At 39.7% G+C, this 20,529-nt stretch overlaps 1 protein-coding gene across 9 annotated transcripts; it reads left to right on the top strand.

Moving 5' to 3' along the window:
• The first annotated feature begins 1,165 nt into the window (after nt 1-1,165).
• On the top strand, nt 1,166-18,310 carry odf2a (outer dense fiber of sperm tails 2a). Of its 9 annotated transcripts, none has more exons than XM_063477874.1 (20): nt 1,166-1,266; nt 2,631-2,744; nt 2,911-3,024; nt 3,120-3,296; nt 3,603-3,635; nt 4,001-4,188; nt 4,457-4,589; nt 4,731-4,856; nt 5,661-5,735; nt 5,849-5,920; nt 6,088-6,204; nt 6,427-6,612; nt 8,675-8,784; nt 13,026-13,161; nt 13,390-13,500; nt 13,606-13,869; nt 14,385-14,485; nt 15,863-16,025; nt 16,656-16,781; nt 16,866-18,310. In XM_063477874.1, exons 1-20 carry the CDS (start codon nt 1,264-1,266, stop codon nt 17,034-17,036), a joined length of 2,520 nt encoding a protein of 839 aa, XP_063333944.1. In that variant the 5' UTR covers nt 1,166-1,263; the 3' UTR covers nt 17,037-18,310. The 9 variants fall into 9 exon arrangements, with proteins under 9 accessions (XP_063333944.1, XP_063333943.1, XP_063333942.1 ...); XM_063477873.1 differs by having other exon boundaries at nt 4,001-4,194; nt 4,734-4,856; XM_063477872.1 differs by having other exon boundaries at nt 4,001-4,194; nt 5,664-5,735.
• The last annotated feature ends 2,219 nt before the right edge of the window (nt 18,311-20,529 follow it).

Genomic DNA, 20,529 nt, shown 5'->3' with positions numbered 1-20,529 from the left:
ACCCTGAATCCTCCCTTAGTTATGCTGCAATAGACGTAGGCTGCCGGGGATTCCCATGATGCATTGAGTTTTTCCTTTCCAGTCACCTTTCTCACTCACTATGTGTTAATAGACCTCTCTGCATCGAATCATATCTGTTATTAACCTCTGTCTCTCTTCCACAGCATGTCTTTATCCTGTTTTCCTTCTTTCACCCCAACCGGTCGCAGCAGATGGCCGCCCCTCCCTGAGCCTGGTTCTGCCGGAGGTTTCTTCCTGTTAAAAGGGAGTTTTTCTTTCCCACTGTTGCCAAAGTGCTTGCTCATAGGGGGTCATATGATTGTTGGGTTTTTCTCTGTATTTATTATTGTGCGATCTATTGTACAATATAAAGCGCCTTGAGGCGACATTTGTTGTGATTTGGCGCTATATAAATAAAATTGAATTGAATTGAGGTGAGTGAAATGTGAATATGTGGTCCTTTAATGCTACTGCTGGGGTACTGCTCAACTACACTGAACTTTATTCTTCCCAAACAAACAACAGTTAAATTCAGTTTTATTTATACAGCGCCAAATCACAGCTGCCTGAAGGCGCTTTATATTGTAAATTGCACCCTATAATAATACAGAGAAACCCCCCAACAATCACACGACCCCCCATGAGCAAGCACTTTGGCGACAGTGGGAACGAAAACTCCCTTTTAATATGAAGAAACCTCCGGCAGAACCAGGCTCAGGGAGGGGCGGTAATCCGCTGGGACCAGTTGGGGTGAGAGAAGGAAGACAACGATGTACTCATGTATATTTTTTTTTTCCCTTTTCTGTCATTTAGCATATATTGCATTAACAGAAACGTGAGATTCGCGACAGCAAAGATGATGGCAGAAGAAAAACACTTTTCATGTGCTTTACCACATTTGACTGCTTCTTGTTCCTCTGATGATTCAAAGTAAGAGTCCGAGTGAGTTTCAAGATGGCTGCTGAGTGGTGAGCTTACTTTAGAAAATGGAATTGACCTAGCGGGGGGGGGGGTTCATCTTTATACAGCTATTCTCTTTGGAAGCTTGTTAAGTGTGTTGCTAAGTGACGTAACGTTGTCGACTCTGCTCCAATCTCTGTTTGAGAAAGACGTCACGTGCTTTAAAGTAACCAACCAGAAAGAAGCTTTGTCTGTTGGCGTTTACTCCAATCCAACTCCTTATTGTGCTCTCGAAGCATTAAATGGTGCTTTGCCAATGAATTATATTTCTATTTTGGGGGGTGTATTTTTACGGTCTCTCCTATGGTAAGATTCCTGACTTGTTCGTTTACTATACACATCCTAAAAATGCTGTCGTGAAGGTTTGAAGCTAATGTCACGGGAAGGAATACTTCTTAGTGACCTCATGACAACTTCGCCAACTGTTTAAAACAATGTCGATATGAAGTGTACTCTTTGGTTATACATTAATAAATGGGGCGTCAGCCAGAAGTCTTTTCCTAATCAGACATCAAACACAAGAATGAGGATCGGATTTGTCGGTGACCGAGTGAATGACGACCATGTCCGGTGTTGATAGACCAAAGAGTTAAGGTGGAAACTGTGCCTAGGAGGAAAGAGGGAAGGCAAGTTTGATGTGAGGAAAGGCAGGAGTGCAGAGGTGTTTGCAGAGGAACTATTTCGAAATATAGGAACTATGTCTGGTACAAGGCAAAAGAGTTGGCTGATATGATGGAGAGCAGGAAGAAGGTAGAGTCTTAGAGCGATACTTAGAGTATTGCGTGTGCAGGAGAACAGATGGAAGCAAGGCCAGGAGCACTGTATTTGGATTCAAGCTGTCCAAGCACTGTGTACATAGGACAGCACCTTTCTCCTCCTAAGGAAGGAGAAAAGGACCAGCCAGTGTGATTAAGCTGGAAAGGATGTGGAACAGGGGAGACTGATTAAGGACAGAAATGTGCTAAGAAGAAAGTGTGTTGAGAAAATTGAAGAAGTTCTTTGAGGAGCTGATGAATGAAGAAAACGAGAGAGAGGAGGACCGATGAGGAAAGTTAGTGAATCTGAAAGTGAGGGGAGCTGTGAAGATGATGAAGAGTCCGTCCAGATGACATACCTGTGCAGGTATAGAGATGTCTGGGAGACAGAGCACTAGTAACTACAGAGGGGTAAAGCTGATGAGCCCCTCCTCAGCTTCAACAATAGGTGGAATAGACTGGAGAAGTGGAGGCATGTTCTGGAGAGAAGAGGAATGAACGTCACTAGAATCCAGACAGTAGATGAGGTGGAAAGGTGAACATGCAAGGAGCAGCGTTAATAAAGGTAGAAAAGTTTAGAAAAATCAAAAGCAGTGCACAAGAGAAATGAGTGCAGAGGAGTGGGTTGAGCTGGAGGTGGCAGTTGAAGATTGATGATTTTCATTGGGAGTAACCAGAGTGGACAGGATCCAGAATCTGTTTTGGATGATATCCATAACATTCTTTTTGTAAAAGAATACCCAGTAATTTTTCTAGCTGTTTTTGAATTACCTTAACAGAAAATTATGTATTTTGTGCAATCAAACTCACATATCCTGTTGTATTTATTTGCAAATTATTAAGATATTGTTTTTTTTTAATTGAGCTACATGCTGTTCTATTAAGCTTATTCTTACTTAAGCTCATGTACCACAGAGGAAAATCATGAGAACACGCTCAAATTCACCTCCAATTCATGTGCACATCAATGACACCGTGCCAGTACACGTGCACCTGGAAAGCCAGAGGAGTCCTGGCAGGTCACCTCAGGTTAGATATTTGTATGTGGACTGTCTGTCTTGTGATGTTGTTCATGTTTTATTGTGAATGTTTCTCCTAATCTAATCTCTTGATCATAAGCCGTTTGCTCACTCATGCCCATAGTACATGCCCATTCTAATAAGTGCAATTAATATAAGCACACTGTATTTTAAAGGGGAAGACTGCAGTCAACAAAGCAGACCTTCGTCCCACGGCTAAAGTCAAAACTCGAGGTCTGGGGATCACGCCAGGAAAGACCTCCATACGTGATGCTACATATAAGTGGGAGGTAATACCTTCTCTCAGTTTCCAGTCCACTCTGAGATTTTTTTAAAAACACTCACGCAATCAAAGATGTAGTGTCACGGTATATTTTGCACCAAGGGGCCGACGCACAACCTTGAGATCACACCACCGAAACCAGAACCTGAAAGCTCGCAGTCTGCACTTCAGTTAGCTGACCTTGCATCAGAGGAGGAAGAAGGCCTACATGGACAAATCAGCCAGTACACGAGGAAGATTGACAACTTATTGACTGAAGTCAGCTCGCTGAAAAATGAGGTCAGTTTGAATTAAGCAACTGTCCAACCTACAACCCTAACCTTACTATTAATTAGACAGATTTCTATTTTTCTTACTTGGGATTTTCAAGGCGGGTCTTGTTACATATTTATTGTTACATAACCATTTAAGGCACCCAGACAATAAATGGGTTTATTCCATGGAAACTGTTTTAAATACTCCTGGAAATTTTGAACATTTTTGAATATGTTAAACCTAAAATACATAACAATTTGCAAGCTCAAGTGCTTTTAATCCAGTCATATTTATTTCATTTTAACTGCTATTTTAACTTCACAAACTCAGCTTGGAGTGTACCACCCTGTCACGAGACAACAGGTAATACTAAAGCCTGGTAGAGGTAGATAGAAAGCACTAGAAAAAAGTTGTATAAAGTGCTTTGCGTGCTTTGGGAGAGTAGAAAAGCGCCATTTAAGAATCAGTTCATTTACACAGAAACACATGGTAAAATCTAAATATAGAAATGTATTCATTTAGTCAAAATTCTCCAGTCTTGCCACTCACATGTAATAGGTATAGCAGGGAGATAACCTGTTCATTTACCCCATAGAAAGACTTGCCCTCATTTTAAACTGCCACATCTGATGATCACAAAGAGCAGCAAGGTTTTCTTGTCGATTTCTGTGCTTAAAGCGTTGGTCCACGTGTCCTTTTTCACTTATACCTATCCGGTATATGTGCAGGTAGAAATGCAAAAGAAGGAACGGCTGCTAGAGCGTCAGTCGAAGCAGCTGAGCGTGTCCCAGCGAGTGATCGCTGAGCAGGAAGAGGAGCTGGCTGAGGTGACCAAAGAGCTGGAGGAGACGGAGAAGGAAAACACCAGGTTACGGCTTTCCATGGAGAAGATGCTGGAGGAGAATGACTGTAACAGGCAAATGTGATTCCAAACTCATTCCCAATCCTTCACGTGACAAACAGCCTCTCTTTGCCCTCATTTTCAAAGGGCTTAGAGATCTGGGTGGTTAATTATACTATAGGCAACTGAAAGAAAATAGCTTGATTCAACTGCATTTCAACTACACTACCTGTTAGCGTATGTGACATAAAGGTGGGACAGTCATTTCAGAGTATGACATTTATGAAACTCATGTTCGAGTAGTAGTATGTTTGTGATTTAAGGTCTGTTTGTTCCTACACAGTGACAGTGGGCATCAGGACAAAGATGCTTTACTCAGGATGCTGATGGAGGCTGAGGTGAATGGAGCAGCAGCTGCAAAGCAAGCCTCCGCCCTGCGAGAGTCCATTTTCAATCTGTGCGCTCCTGGTAGCAATGTGAGTATTACCTCAGGGTCTGCTCTTTCAATGTGTCCTGTGAGACTAGGGGAACATGGGAACTTTAGAAAGAAACAGGAGGCTTTCTCAGTGTTTCGTGATGCAGTGTTTCTATCTCTGTCTGTGTCTTTGCTGCCGAAGAAGCCATTTGGCTCTGAGTCTTCAGCCTTGGCCTGTCAGAACGAGCTGCTGCTGCAGAAACTGGAGACATTTGAGGTCACAAACCGAACATTGCGGAAGCTTCTCAGAGAGCAGCATGAATCTCAGGTACTGTGCAAGATGCAGAGAGCTGTGCTACAAAGTGAGAGTAACACGCTAAAGTCAGAGTTTCGTGTCACAAGGGGGGTACTAGTTTGAATTTATCGCTCAGATTTTCACTGATTATTCTTCTCTGGCATATAAGTCCAAAGAGATTCTCAGCTCAAAGAATGTAATACAATCTACTTTCAAACCTGCTAAGGTGTACCATAGTAGGCTCAGTGGCAGTTTATGCTTGTAAATGTCTGTACATTCTGTGCACTGCGTTTTAGCATACCATGCTCTTTTTGATTGATTGATTGATTTTTTGATTTGCAGCACAGATCATTTGGAGAAATCTAAAGAGACAATATTGCGCCCTAAGCTCCAGTGTAAATGGTTGCAGGACTGTGTTGATGATCCATTTCATGTAAGCAGGGTCCAATGAATGAACCGTAACCTCAGTCTAATGCAACTGCCAATTTACAATAGCACAAAATACACAGGAACTCATGCTGCCTTTAGATGAGTAAATATTGAACTGTTTCTGGGACAGTATTCTTTCACAAGAAAACAACACAAGGAAACCTCAGTGCAGAGAAACAGTGAGAGTGAGAGAAGGGGGCATGTCACAGTCGTAGTTTTGGTAGGAAGCTAGATTTGCCAGTATGGTGCAGATCTGTTGTAATTTTCAAATAAATGAATCCTTACTTAGTAAGTTGATTATATTCTGTCACAATATTTAGCCTTGGTTGGTCTCTTAACACTTTTGTAGATGCAGTAAATGCTTGTTAAAGAAACTGGCGAAGTTTTATATGTGTGGATGGTTTAAAGCAGATGGAGTCACTCCAACTGTCAAGGAAGGACGAATTACTCAAGAAACTGGCAGACACAGAAGCTGAAAATGCCGTGAGTTTAATAGAAACTACAAATTCCTTTTGTTTAAGTAACCTCACAAAATACATTCATTTTGTGTTGTTTCCTTTTTTGTGTCAGAAATAATGTTTTCTTTCCTTTTACAGCATCTTGTTGTTAAACTTCAAGAGAAAGACCGAGAGGTTAATCGACTTGCCAAGCTCTTAGATAATGAAAAGGTGGCTGTCTTATTTAGAACTCTCTTCATCTGAAACTGTGTCAAACTGCAGAGCTGAAATTTTCTATACGGCATTTTTCACTGCAGCATTACTCATATCATATATTCTTAGAACTAACAAATGTCAAAGCACAAAACAAGTATCTTCTGCTGGCTTTGGAAATGCAGGACAATGCCAGGAGCACAGCTGTTTTTTCAAAAAGCCTGGAGTCAACACGAGCTCATTTACAAGGACAGCTCCGGAGCAAAGACGCTGAGAACAGTCGCCTCACTGTGCAGATAAAGGTTTGTGTGGTATCTTCTGCCATCTGTTGCTGTTTTTGGTGCTGTGTATAATAATGATGGATGGATGGATGGAAAGAAATGACAGTCAGTGAACATGCACCCTGGACAAGCAATCTATATTTATTGCAATCTATATCTGTCCAGTTGTTTGTATTGTAGTCAGACATGTTTTTTTCAGTATATCTGTATCTATACATCTGTTATCATCTGCCATTGGTTCAGAACCTGGAAAAAGCAGCCAATCGGCAGAAGGTAGAGATAAAACATCTGACAGATCAGCTGGTGACACTAAAGCAGCAGGCAGGCGCAGACCGAGAGGCTCTAAAACGAGCCGCACGGGCCCAAAAGCAGCGAGCTGAGCGCAGCGAGGACACTGCAGGCCATCTCAGCATCCAGCTGCTGGACATGGTACGTCCTTCCACAGCGCAGACATACCAGTCTATTAAAACCTTTAATGTCATGGATATTAAATTTGTTCTGCTGTTTTTTATATTATGTCATTTCTGTCAGTTATATTCTGTTCAGTTTGATTTTGTCATATAAGTCACAGAGAATATAAATGATTTCCCATTTGATCTGGGTAAAAATTATTGTTATGTCCAAATGATGATACTTTTATATGATAGGGATAATGCAATTTAACATATTATGAAGCTAATGTGCTGAACGGAGATTTTATATCTATGCAAAATTCCAGTCTTTCTTCCTAGTTTGACTTCAGGATCTGCAGTTAGTTTGGTTTCAGTGTGTCGCAGAGAAGACGGGCCTTATGAACAATACTGACTGTCTAGATGTGCATCTATGACGTGTTATTTTACAGTTGCCATTCACCATCCTCCTAGTGACCTTTGCTGTTTTGTCTTTAAGAAGATGCAGTGACACTAGACTCTTTATATATTTGAAAACTAATTTAAGGAGATGTTTTTTTTAGATTCAGTATAATACTGATGCCACTTTATCTCCATTATTTTCAGAGGTTGGTTGCAGAAGGATCTCAGGTGCTTAAGAGTGTGAGCTTGAGCCCATACTGTTCATCTTAATCATTAGGTTGCTTCTTTAGATTGTACCATGATGTGTAGCTTTTTGAGATCTTTTAGCCTGCTTCTCTTTGTCACGCAGATTCTATTTAAGTGATTTCTGGATTCAGCGAGTCTGGCTGTAATCAGGCACAAATGTGGCTAGTGAAATTGAACCCAGATTTCCAAAAAAATGTGATAAATCACAATTAATTCAACCAGCGATACAGTTAATTTTTCACAGAAGTAGAGTCAAAAGAAGCATTTGATGCCTTCTTTTATTTGAGCCTGCCCAGATCCTGAAGCCTTCTTCATCGTCTTTATCACTGACTGAAGAGTTGCCAAGCCAGCTAACTTAAAGAAAGCCTGTCAAACTTGCTTCATAGTCCAACCTTCTGGTTCATACTGCAGCAAACAAATATAATAAACACCACAGAGTAGGAGCCTAAAATTTGAGTAGATGAACTGGTAATGTGGAGTTTTAAGTTCCAGAACAGCAGATCAGAAATAGTTCAATCAGCTCTGAGTAAGTGTGCAGGTGGGTTATGAACAAAAGTCTTATTTCATGCAGCTCTGACACACATACAGAGAGTCTGTACTTTAATTCAGTAGAAAAAGCAATATTATTCTGGCTGCTTATATGATGACCAGTAGTAGGTACTGTACATATTAATGTCTGGGACCTTATTACTACAACTGGGCTGGCTTGTCAGTACTATCTTACCCTCTGGAAATATTTGGCAGGGCTGTCCTCTTTGCATCATTATCATGGTCCTATTGGCTTGGAGAGCAAGTAGCAGACATACAGGATAGCTATAACTTACTGGATAACCCCAGGAAGTTATAGCTATCCCATTAGTCTGCTATTTTGCTTCCTGGTAATTCTACATCTTCAGTTTGGATCACCTTCTCTGTCCTTGGCATCATTCAGCCACACTTAAACAGTCTGTGTGACATGTGTGGCTTTGCTCTTGATCCTTTCTGGTGAGGTGCATCAAAGAGTTAAAGCCTTGCAAATTTTCTGGCATACAGCTTGATGCCATATGATGTAAAGTCATAAAACCAAGGAAAAACAGGACTTGTTTTGCTCCTTAAAAAGGTCGAGCCATTCATACATCACCAGCAATCCAGCACAGTGCTTGTGTTTTTCAACTTAAAAAACAGCTGCAGCATGTTCATGGACAGAGCTGGTCACAAACACAACAGTGGCTTCACAGATTACAGGTTTTTACAGTTCTACTATATATTTATGTACATTTCCAAAATGTCTTTGGACATGATTCTAGAACTCAACAAATGGAGATGTTTGAGAACATAATGTACAATCAAACACAGCATATCAACATAAGCGCCTCATACCAGGAGAGGTCTAAAAACAAACCAGTGCCCAACTATGACTATAACTGAATCAACCAGTATTAGTGAACAGTGACAAAAATGTATTCCAATTGCAGGAGAAGCAGATAGCAGAGGTGCTGTCAGCAGCTGAGACATGGCAGAGTCAACATGCACGAGAAGCAAAAGACAAGAGTAAACTGGATATTGAATTGTCGCTATTGAACAGGTAACTGCATTTTCCTTTTCTCTGTTCACAAAGGGGGGATAACAAACCCAAGATCCTAAACTCCTTTTATTTTTCACAAATGAGTTTTGGGCAGCTGAATGGCATGCAGGACAATAAAAGTCTGTTGATATTTTGGGAAAATCACCATGAATGCATTTTTATTTTGAGGTTTGCAAGGTCTTCAAATGTCACATAGGTAATTGTGTAGTGCAAAATGCCTTATACCAGTAATGGCATTAGCATAGGTTATAGACTGTAGCCATATACCGAGCATGCTTTCAGTATCATTCTGGGAAAGAAATAAACAGGGAATTGTTTGAGTTGGATATAGCAGTATATTTGAGAGGGGGATGTGAGAGACATGCAGATATGGGGAAAATGTCGTTGACACAATATGTCCATTGATCTCTTTGGCAAAACTCACACAAAGACAGTGAGGGAAGCACTCTTGCTGAGACTCATTTGTTTGGGTGTTTTGTTAAAATACAAAAAAAAAATGTGATCCTAAGTAAAACGTGTGTGTGAAATGTAAATTTCAACTTTTATGTATATAGCGCCAAAACAGAACCACAGTCGCCTCAAAGTGAAAACTGTGTAATCTAATACACCCATATTATATTGACAATAGAACATATCAGCACATGTCAAAAAAGTTGGAATGGAGCAGTAATAATCTGGAAAAGTAAGTAGTACTGAAAAAAATGTCTGGAGGAACATTTTGCAGCTAATTAGGTTCATTGGCAACAGGTTAGTAACATGATTATAAAAGCAGCATCTTAAATGCAGAATTTCTCAGCGTAACATAGATGGTAAAAAAAGATTGACATAGATTGCTGGTCAAAAAAAATGAAGCCGATATGGAAGTGCATTATATCCATCCATGCCATCTGGTGGCACTAGCTGAGGTTGCAAAAACACTTCCAGTCCTATAGAAGTCTATAGGCTTTCTGTGTTCCCCTCTGCAAACACTTTGCTACTGTGTTCTTTGACCTAGTCATGCATTTTGGGTCATACTGAATAAAAGATGAAATCTGTTTTGTAAACATTATCATACCATGTTACATAAAGCAGGATGAGCTGTGGTGTTATCTGCTTTCTCATTGGCTAACGACTTGTGAGCGTACTAGCAAGTGGTTTCACAGTCAGAGGTGCCCATCGTCACTGAAGATGGTGGAAAGGTTGATCTTGAGACTTCAGAATGGACATTTACGAACCGACGGGTGATGTCAGAATAGCTATGTAGCTACAACAATCTGCAAAAAAATCTGCATCTGCAAATTGTGGAGCAACTGTACTGTGGTCAGACAAATTGAAACGTGATCATCTTTTTGGAAAACATGAATGTCATGTCCTCCAGGCTAAAGAGGAGAGGGAGAAATTAGCTCAGTTTGAAAGCTTATAAACTCCCAATCAAAAGTATAAGACCACTTGAAAAATGGCAAAATGGCATATTTTGCATAGTTGGAACGTAACCAGGTTCCCAGTAGAGCTTCAGAATGCAACAAGAAGAAATGGGCACTGCCATTTCTTCTTTTCCAACAAGAAGAAATGGGCACTCCCATTTCTTCTTGTTGGATTTTTTTGAGCATGGAATTTATTTAAAACAATGTTTAAACTGAAACAGGCTGTTTTACAGGAGGGGGAAAAAGAGAAATTGGCAGGTTGCACATCTGGAAAAGCGCCATCGATGCTGAAAGGTTTACAGCAAAATATGCTGTGACGTATTTTTCAGGGAAGCTCTTGCATATTTCAGCAAGACAATGCTAAACTGCACATTTAATCTGTTCCTACAGCATGCCTTTGTAGTGGAAGAATCTGGGGGTTGAATTGGCTTGCCTGCAGGCTGACCCAGATCTTTCAATAACTGAAAACATTTGGCACATTATGAAATAAGAAATATGAAAAAGAAGACATATGGCTGTTGAGTAGCTAAAATCCTCTATCAGATAAGAATGGGACAACATTCCTCCCAAAATTCCAGCAGCTGATCTTCTCAGTTACCAGACATTTACGGACACGTGTTAAAAGAAAACGGGACACTACCCGGGGGGGAACATGGCCCTGTCCCAACTTTTGTGAGATGTGTTGCTCCCATCAAATTCAAAATGTACCAGTGTTTTTCTTCCAGTTTAAATACTTGATATGTTTTCATATTTTACATATTCTATATTGTGTTGTGAATAAAATAAAATGAGTTTATGAGATTTGCAAGTCATTTGTATAAAGCGCCTTGAGGGAACTGTTGTTGTGATTTGGCAATATTGTCATGGTCCTGGGTCTGGGCACCCTGTGTTTTTGTGTTTCCTGGTTTTTGAATATACTTTCACTTAGTTAGTTTCTGGTTATATTTGTTGTTTCTAGTCCTTAGGCTTTTGTTTCTGTGCCTGCCCTGTATTTCATGTGTCACAACGAGTCAGTTATATACTCATGTCTGTTCTTCAGCAGTCCCAGCGGTCCGTGTCTCAGCTTGTTTCTCATGTTTCCTGTTTTATTTTGATAGTCCCGCGTCTTGTGTTTAGTGTGTTCAGGGTAGGGCTGCCACAAACGATTATTTTGATAGTCGACTAGTCACCGATTATTTTTGCGATTAGTCGATTAATCAGGTCATGCATCCATTGGACGTAAAACGTACAGCTTATTGCACCAGCATGCATCTGCTCTTATATAACTATCATTAGCTTACAGCTTTAAGTGTTTAAGGTATGTGCTAACTAAAAATAAAGACAAGATGATAGTTTATTAAATTTTAATGAAATTTGCAGATTGTTTCCGTGGAGTTTAATAAACTCAGCCGTCTGCTCCTTGCTATCTAAAATATAACAGGACACCGGAGTAAATTCTCGAGCATCTCACACTTCTGATAATCAGTTGTCTGCTTGACGTTTATTCAGCTGTGTAAAAACTATAACTTTAATCTCAGCCAAACCGATTTACTCAGGAACAAATAAAATACTAAAAAAAAGCCAAACAATAATATTTTTAAGTTATCTAAGTGACTTATATATGTTTAACCTGAGTAGCGAAAGACGGCGGTGGGTTTGAAAACGATTTGCCGGGAGTCCGGTGTTCTCACGGGCTCTAGTGAGCCTTGCCCCCGGCTAGCTATCGAGCTAGTGGGTAACAGACGTGTCCAAAAACGTCGGAGCGCTTTTGAAAATATGTGGTGTCTTGATAAACTGAGCAGATACTTGAGGTTTACACAGTTACATTCTCGCCTGAAAATATATTAAACGTTTATTTTGTGACCCAGAAAGAATAATAAGAGTAATATTAAAACTAACTAGCTGCCGCCATTGTTGGAAACTGAGCTGGGCTGCGCTATGAATTCTGGGACAGAGCTACTTCTTCTTCTTCGGGGTTTAACGGCAGCTGGCATCCTTGTACATGCAGTGCTGCCATCTTCTGTTTCAGTCCGTTATTACACTCTTAAATCCTACTACTTATTCCTGCGTCTTTTGTTGTCTTACAAAGCTTCAAACGACGCGTCGACTATTAAATCAGTCGTCGACGATTTTGATAGTCGACGTAATCGTGACTAGTCGACTAATCGTGGCAGCCCTAGTTCAGGGTTGCTTTCTCCCTGTCACGTTGTCTCTGACTAGTCCCAGCTGTGTTTCCCTCCTGTTTGCCATTTCCTTGTTATCATTGTGCATTTAGTCCTCTGCCTGTCTCTTGTTGGTCCATCTGCTTTTCTACCCTTGTGTTCCAAGTTTCAGGTTTCAGGTCTTAGGCTTCATGTACTTAGTATTTTAGCTTTTCCCAGTATAGCTTCTGTTAGTTCCATCTTAGTCCTTCTTTGCTTTTGTTTGTAGTCTTGTGCAGCCAGAAATAAACTGCTCACTTTCTGTTCACTTCATCACATCTCCATTGTCTGCATTTGGGTCTGCACTCTCGTCACTCCACGCCATCTGCAGCAGCAGACATCACAACTATATAAATAAAATTGAATTGAATTTATTTTTACTTGAGTTTTTATTTAGTCCAATATCACAAATCAGTGTGCTCAGTGAACCTTTTAAACATTATTGAACCATATATAAGTCTTTAGACCCTTAATTCAGATAAGGGCAAGCTTCCAGAAAATGTAACATGAAAATCACAAAGATCCTGTTGTGATGAAATCAGTTACCAAGCTTCATTAATAGAATTTTGACTTTGGACTTTTACTTTTTCAGATGGGTTTTGTTTATATGAATGGAAAACTAATCCTTGTTAACTTGTTATCATATGTGGTATGACAGCCGTATAGCAGAGCTGACTGAGCAGCTTCATACTACTAAGGATAAAGGCAGAGCAGAGAAAGAAGCGCTGCTGGATCGTCTCCGTGAAATCACTGCAGAGAGTACTGCTGCCAAACTGGAGAACCAATCCCTCAAGGTGAAACAGCCAATAGTCCACAGATAACTATAAGTCACTTATTAATGATAACAGATTTGCTAAATGTTAATCAAACCATGCCCTAATCAGAATTTCGACACATCTGTTATGCTTTTGCAGCTTGGATGTAATCTTTCCATTACTGATTCTAATAGCTTTAGGTTGACTTATATTGCATTAGGAGTATGAACTGTCATTTTTATTTAATAAAAGTTCTGTTTCTCTCAGGCTACAGCGTCTGCAGTGGAGGAGAAGCTGTCCGTGTCTCAGTTAGAGCTTCAACAGGTCAAAGTTTCCATCAGACAGTATGAGGGCCTCCTAGACAGCTATAAGATGCAGGTCATTATTTCACACTCTCACGGGGATACAACAGTTTTACATTGTCATTGTACAGAAATGACACCGTTATTGTCCTTGTTGTCCTGTTAAACCATATCTACAAAGTTGGAGAAAACCCAGGCTGAGGCGGATGAGTACTGTGCTCGGCTGGCTCAAGCAGAGCAGAAGGCTCAGACGGTGCAGGGGGAGCTGGAGAAGGAGATCGATGAAGTGCGCAGGGAGCTTCTGGGACGGCTGGCAGAGTTGGAACCTCTTCCTGAAGCCCTACAGCGCTCCCAGCTACAGCTGCAGGAAGCTCAGGATAGGGAGTGCAGCCAGGAGAAACACAGCTTGGAGCTCAGCACAGCACTGACTGATCTCCGCATGAAGGTCACAACAGTCTTATGCTTTATAGCCAAAGATAGCATTAAAAATATTAACAATATTGAAATGATGTTAATGAAAAATTCAAATAAAAATATTGGATGGTAGTGGTACAAGAGCAAGAACAAATGGGAATGACAGATAATAAATGATAGATGGGCAGAAAGGAATACTTGTTGGGAAGTGTGGATACAAATGGTGCTTTACAAAGTTTGGAAAAATAGCTTTTTAATATAATTATAGCTAACAGACTAATAAACTTGTAGAAAAGGGCACAAATAACAATTATACCATACCCAACTGTGGGTAATTTGGGTTTTAGCATCTCTCTCAAGAGCATTTCAACTTTAACAGGAGCCAGGGATCAAACTACCAACTTTCCCCCTTGTCTCTTGAGCCACATCCATTCCATTCTGAGACTACTTTTTATCTCTGTGCATCTTCAGTTAATATGTCCTTCAGTTTATATTCGGTGAAAATGTTTTCTAAATACATTATTCAAAGGTCTTCTATTGTGTTAGGTGGAGACCCAAGGCAGCCAGATGGAGCTTCTTAGACAGAAGAAAAAGGTGCTGCTGGAGGAGAACAGACAGCTTCAGCAGCGAGTAGAAAGTTTGGAAAGGTCCGTCTTCTCTTATGCTGTTTCACTTTAATGCTGTCTAGATATATAATTATTTCTCAACCACCATGTCGTCCAACAGCTGTTTCTTGTTCTTGTCTTTACACCTTGTCATTTCCTAATAAAACCCTATATCTGATCCTGTTCTAGAAAGCAGGTTTCATGAAATTCAGATTTTTCAGTTTAAAAAAAACAATAACCCAAACCCCAGGTAACATAACCGGCTTACTGGGACATTTGTTGTATTGCAATTGGTCAAAATAGAACACAGTGATGGAGTTAACAAAGTCAGAAGCAGCCATTCCTAATCCTCTTAATACTAATGATATGAGGCTGGGAAGAGAGCATATAGAGCTATGTTTGGCCATAAGTGAAGAAGCATGTCCTCCATTGACGGCACGCCATTGTTTCATAGCATAAAGAGGAGTGGACAGAAGACACTTGCTGCTCCACAAAATCATGTTGTCAGCAAGTCTCTGAAATGCTTTTAGGCAGAGAAATGTCCTGTAAGCTGGGTAAATGCTGAGGTAAACCTTAGTGACCCTGTCAAATAGGAGCAGCGCATTTTATATCAGGATTCTGAATTTGTATTTTGTGCGGTGAGAATTGAGCAAACATAAATCCACTGGTGTTTGTTTAGCTATTGAATCATGATGTCCCATCTGGCTGAAGAAGGAGAGTTCCCAGGCTTGATTGGCCAGGGGGTCTCCTGAAGCAGCAGAGGAGTATCAGAGGGGGTATCCGGTGCAATTTCTGCAGTTCTGGTAGAAAAAACTGGGGTGTGATAGGAGTTTAGGGTCTTTCGGTAGGCCTCAAAAAAGTTCTGGCAAGCTGTCCGCTGACTCAGGAATGGGAAGCTGGCTGGCTCAGGCTGTGTTTGGTTGGGCAGGAGAACTGCTGACTGGGACTGGCAATACACTGCAAAAACTCGAAATCTCACTAAGTATATATTTTTTATTTCTAGTCAAAATAATCTCATCACACTTAAAATAAGACACAGTCAGCTACAGGGTAACACTTCAGTAAGACATAGGAACTTGTTTTTAGACAGTGCATCTTGAAACTAGAGATTTTTCACTTATTCCATTGGCAGATTTTTTCACTTAATACAAGATATTTTTGCTTGGAATAAGTGAAAAAATCTGCCAATGGAACAAGTGAAAATTCAATTTAATTTGTCTATTTTTAAATTTGACAGTGCTTGCCTTGCTTGTCCTGCCTTGCTTGTCCTGACAGAATTCCACTGAATCATATTTGAATCATATCGATTTAATATTAAATACGCTCCCAAAGCCTAATTAAGCAATTTCAAATATATGTTCATTGAAAATACTCTAACTGCACCTTGTTGTCATTGTCTTTTTGTTTGCCATCTTCTAGGAAGTTAAAGGAGGCCGGCAGTCAGAATAGCGACCTGCTAGCAGTCATTGCAAAACGGGAAGAGACCGTCCACAGCAATGAGCTCCGTCTAAAAGAAAAAACAAGAGAATGCTCATTATTGAGCCATCGACTGGAGGAGGCTCTGGATGATGCTCGCCAACAAGTCTGATCCTTTTTCATAGTGATTTACTTATAAAGAACTTTACACAAAATATGATTAACCCCAAGTGTGACAGCAATTCACAATAAAAAGACACGATGATACAAAGCACATACAGACCATACAGCCAGCAAGCTTCAGAGGAAACACCTGGAATTTAATTAACATTAGAAAGCAAAGTGTGTGAAAAATACACTAGAAACTTAATGATACTACTTCAAATATGTTGTTCCTTTAAACCACTCCATCTACACAATGGACTGTGTATGTGTATCTGTAAATGCAATGTTTTAGCTCTAAATGCCCACTCCCTCAGCAGTATTATAATCACGGGTTTCATTTCTTTGAATTGGGCTCTGAGTTAGTGTTCTGAGTCAGTCACCACCTTAGATATCTTGGCATCTCTGACTATTAAATGTTTCCTTTTTAGCTTGTATTAAATATGCTTTATTGATGACTGAATTTAACTGTGGTCAAATACGATACACCCATTTTTTCATATGTACATACACTGACTATATTTTTATTTGAATTTGTTTATAAGAGCATATAACATTGAAATGGTGTATAAAAGATAAGCAGAATAGGTGTATTTTAATGAAATCCAGTGTGATCTGTTTATCTGTTTATCAGATGTCAGAGACCAAAGAACGTGTTGTCAACAAACAACGATCCACCCAGTCCAAAATACTGAACCTAGAAAACCAACTCAGCAGGACCACTGCAGAAATTAACCAATTGAGACGGAGCAAAGAGCAGGTAAAGGCTTCTGGGAATTACTGACTAAAATTGTCTGTGTAGAAATATCTGCCGGTCTGTAAAGTATGTATTTCTGATGCTTAGATGGAGTGGCGGTACCAGAGCCAGCTGCAGGATTTGAAGGATCGCCTGGAGCAGTCAGACAGCACTAATCGAAGCCTGCAAAACTATGTCCAGTTCCTCAAAGGATCCTATGCTAGTGTGTTTGGAGACTTTTCCCTCAGCAGCTCTCTGCAAGCCTCCTCACCCAGCTGATTGTGTATATTCCAGAACAGTGGCATGACTTAAGCCTGTCACTAGATTTGGCTGGCAGAGCTGGAGGCTGTGATGGTACCACAGTTTAAATAGCTCAGCTGTAATAAAGTTTCCTACCATAGAGCTCACACTTGATTTTGTCCTTATCAGTAAAAATGTTCATTTTTGTTGTAGTCAGATTTTATCATGGCAGTCCACGGTGTCTGACTCCCCTATGGAGCCTTAAGTGACCTTAAGAGCTTAAGACAGCTGCATTTATTTAGGTTTGTAAAGACATTTTTAAAGAAATGGTAGAGAGCCACAGGTATTTAACCCGACCACTGGTTATGAGGGTATACTTAGAAGAAGTGCAGTTTTTGGTAGTGGTTGGCTCCTGTTACGAAAGGCTATGTGGGCTTTCATAACAGGTAGTTGTGAAAATATATTAAAAGACTAATAACAAAAAAAAGATGTAACCAAAACAGAGGAGAACCACTAATGCAAACAACTTTAGAAGTGTAATTCTGTGAAAGTAATTCTCCCAGACATACACCTTTACAAAAGCCAGTGCTTGCATGAGATGTTTCGCCAGTTTAATATTGCCTTCAGAAAGAGATTTCGCAAGGTGCTGGTGATGGGGCTTTGAGAGGTCCAGTTTGACTAATGTGTGCAGTGTGGAAGATGAGTGTTGCCCTGGGTTGCGGTCGACATTGGTCCCGGGTCCAGTCTTCCTCGCCCAGCAGCAGGGTGTGGGAAATGGGGGTGCTTACTAAACCAGCTTTGCTGGCTCTCTCCTTCTGGGGGTAGTCCTCTACATCCAGGTCTTAATCATCCCTAGCCTTTTCCTCCCTCGCTTTCTTCTGACAACACATCACTCATACACATAGAAGTTCGGGGTGTGGGTGGAGTGGGGTGGGGAATGGTGTGGGAAATGAGGGGGATCACTGTTGGCCATATCATATCACAATAGAGCTAATGTTTATCACCAGAATTAACAGTCACAGCTTTGTACTGTTGCTGAGTTTTTTGTATGTATGTATGCCGAAACCAAGTCATGCATTTCTGATCCAGTAAGCACTTAAATGTGTCTTTCCTTCTGTTTGTATGGAGCTGAAAACGGTGTTAATATTTTCCTTTGGCTGGTACAAGGCATTGTGTTTTTCAATATCATTATTTTGAGTAGCATCAATAACTGTCATTCATGTTTTTTAAACTTGAGTGTATTTAATAATGAAAAGTTTTATATATGTTAAATATAATATTAAACCAGCAATAAAGCAAAAATATTTCTTTTCTCTTTTTTGCCTTATTCAAATAGACTTTCCAATCAGTGGCATATACTACGGCTGTTATATTATCAAATATCATTACAAGATTATCCTGGCCAAAAAAAAACTATAAAGAATATATCACAATAATGATATGAGAGAAAAGGCAGTCTGTAATCATATTTGTACAAAAGTACAATACCAGTATATGGCAATACTCTTAATATTTATTTTGTTTGTTTTATATAGTTTTAAACTCCCCTAAAAATAGACTTTAATAATAATAATAGACTATTAGCTCATTTTTAATCCGATGGTATGAGCAGATCTCAAAAAAGTTGGGATGGGGCAACAAAGAGGCTGGAAAAGTAAGTGTTAATAAAAGAAAAAGATTGAGAAACATTTTGCAGCTGATTAGGCAACAGGTTAAATTTTTTTAATTACATCTTTACTCAAAAGTAAAGGTGGCAGAGTTTCCTCAATCTGCAAAAAACTGTGCCTACAACTTTTGGAACAATTTCAGAATAATGTTCCTCAGTGTAATATTACAAAGACTGAATATTTTAATCTACATTACATAATAAGATTCAATAAGAGTCTGGAGAAGCCTCTGTGTGCAAGAAACACAGACGAGAAGCCTGAACATCCATCCTGAATACCTGTGATCTCTGGGCTCTCAAGTGATACTGCAATAAGAGTAAATAAGTAAAATTTCAAATTGTATAGCACCTTGCAAGTCACAATCACAAAGTGCTTCACAAAAGAAATGCCAGAACATAAAAATAAAAGTTAAACACAGGTTTAAAAAGGTGGGTTTTTAGTTGTTTTGTCAAAGAGACGACAACAACAGTCACCTCAAGGTGTTTGATGTTGTACGGTAAAATCCCTACAATATCAGAAGGAAACCCCAACAATCACAAAACACCCTATGAGGAAACACTTAGCAAGAGTGGGAAGGAAAAACTCCCTTTTAACAGAAAGAAACTTCCTTTCAGCCTAATCTTAAAAGCAGAAAGAGTGTCTGTCTCTTGGATCTAAATTAGGCGCTGGCTCTAGAGGAGGGGGTCCTGATAGCTGTAGGTTCTGATCATGGTAGTGAGACGTGCTATGATGTATGGTTTGGAGACAGGGGCACTAATGAAAAGACAGGAGGGCAAGCTGAAGATTAAGATTTTCATTGGAAGAAATGAAGATGAACAAGATTAGGAATGAGTACATCAGGGACAGCTTAGGCTGAGCAGTGTGGAGACAACCCCTAAAGGGAACAACTGAAAAAAGAAGCTAGATCTCATACTGGCGAAGAAGAGTCAAATCACGCATCAAATGTTCCTTTTATGTGAATATGCTGAGATCCCGAAGCAGAATGCTTTGTTTAACAAAGAAATTTGACAGCTATTGTTGTGCTCTCTGTTATCTCTGACTGTCAAGCCAGCTAATACAAAGAAAGCCTGGCTGTATTGAACTTGCTTCTTATCAGAATCAGAATCAGCATACTTTATTAATCCTTAGGGAAATTATTATACCTTTAAAAACAATCAGGGAACAAAATAACACAGCGAAAACATGAGCAATATTCAAATAAAGAGAACCCGAACATCAATTTGGATTCAGATGGGATTTTACTTTAAGTCACTATCAAAGTAGTTACCCCTTTTCATCAAGTAACTGATGAGTAATCAAGTAATCTTGTATGTCTTGGTCCTAGGTCTTAGGTCCAGCATTTATCAACTTGCCTGACTCATTAACTCATGTACAGTGTTTCTGTTTAATACCTGTTTTACTTTGCTATAGTCTCCAGTGTATTGTCTCTAATGTTACCTTTAGTCAGTTGTCTTCAGCTTTACTTACCTTCCTGTTTCTAGCTCCCCTTTTACCTCAAGTTTATTTTATACACTCATTTGTCCGTGTTTCCCGGATGGATACTCATAGTGACTCCTTGTTTTCTACCCAAAAAGCTGATTCTGTTCATCTGGACATTGCTGTTTGTTTGCTTCTCTCTGGATTTTGTTTGTTATATGCACTTCAGGCAAAAATAAAAGGGCTTGGTCTCTGTCCATGACATGCCTGTGTCTGTTAGTCCTACATTTGGGTTCTTAACCTGCAATTCTCCAAATTATGACACTTTCAGCTGTACTTAAACTGTGAAAGTAATTTTCACTTAAAACAAAATATCAAATATTATAGGTTCATATCTTAAAAAATGACACTAACATACAATACTTCCTCTTGGAGTAAATGTAAAAATA

This window comes from Pelmatolapia mariae, linkage group LG7 (genome assembly GCF_036321145.2).
Source record: "Pelmatolapia mariae isolate MD_Pm_ZW linkage group LG7, Pm_UMD_F_2, whole genome shotgun sequence".
NCBI classification, from domain to species: Eukaryota; Metazoa; Chordata; class Actinopteri; order Cichliformes; family Cichlidae; genus Pelmatolapia; species Pelmatolapia mariae.
Note: the sequence above shows the minus strand (reverse complement) of the source record. Positions and strands in the feature narration are given on the sequence as shown.

Coding starts and splice junctions, on each gene's coding strand:
- odf2a (XM_063477871.1), top strand. Junction 4,857..5,660: donor GAGAGCAGCATGAATCTCAG/GTACTGTGCAAG, acceptor GATGGTTTAAAG/CAGATGGAGTCACTCCAACT. Junction 14,486..15,862: donor CGAGTAGAAAGTTTGGAAAG/GTCCGTCTTCTC, acceptor GCCATCTTCTAG/GAAGTTAAAGGAGGCCGGCA.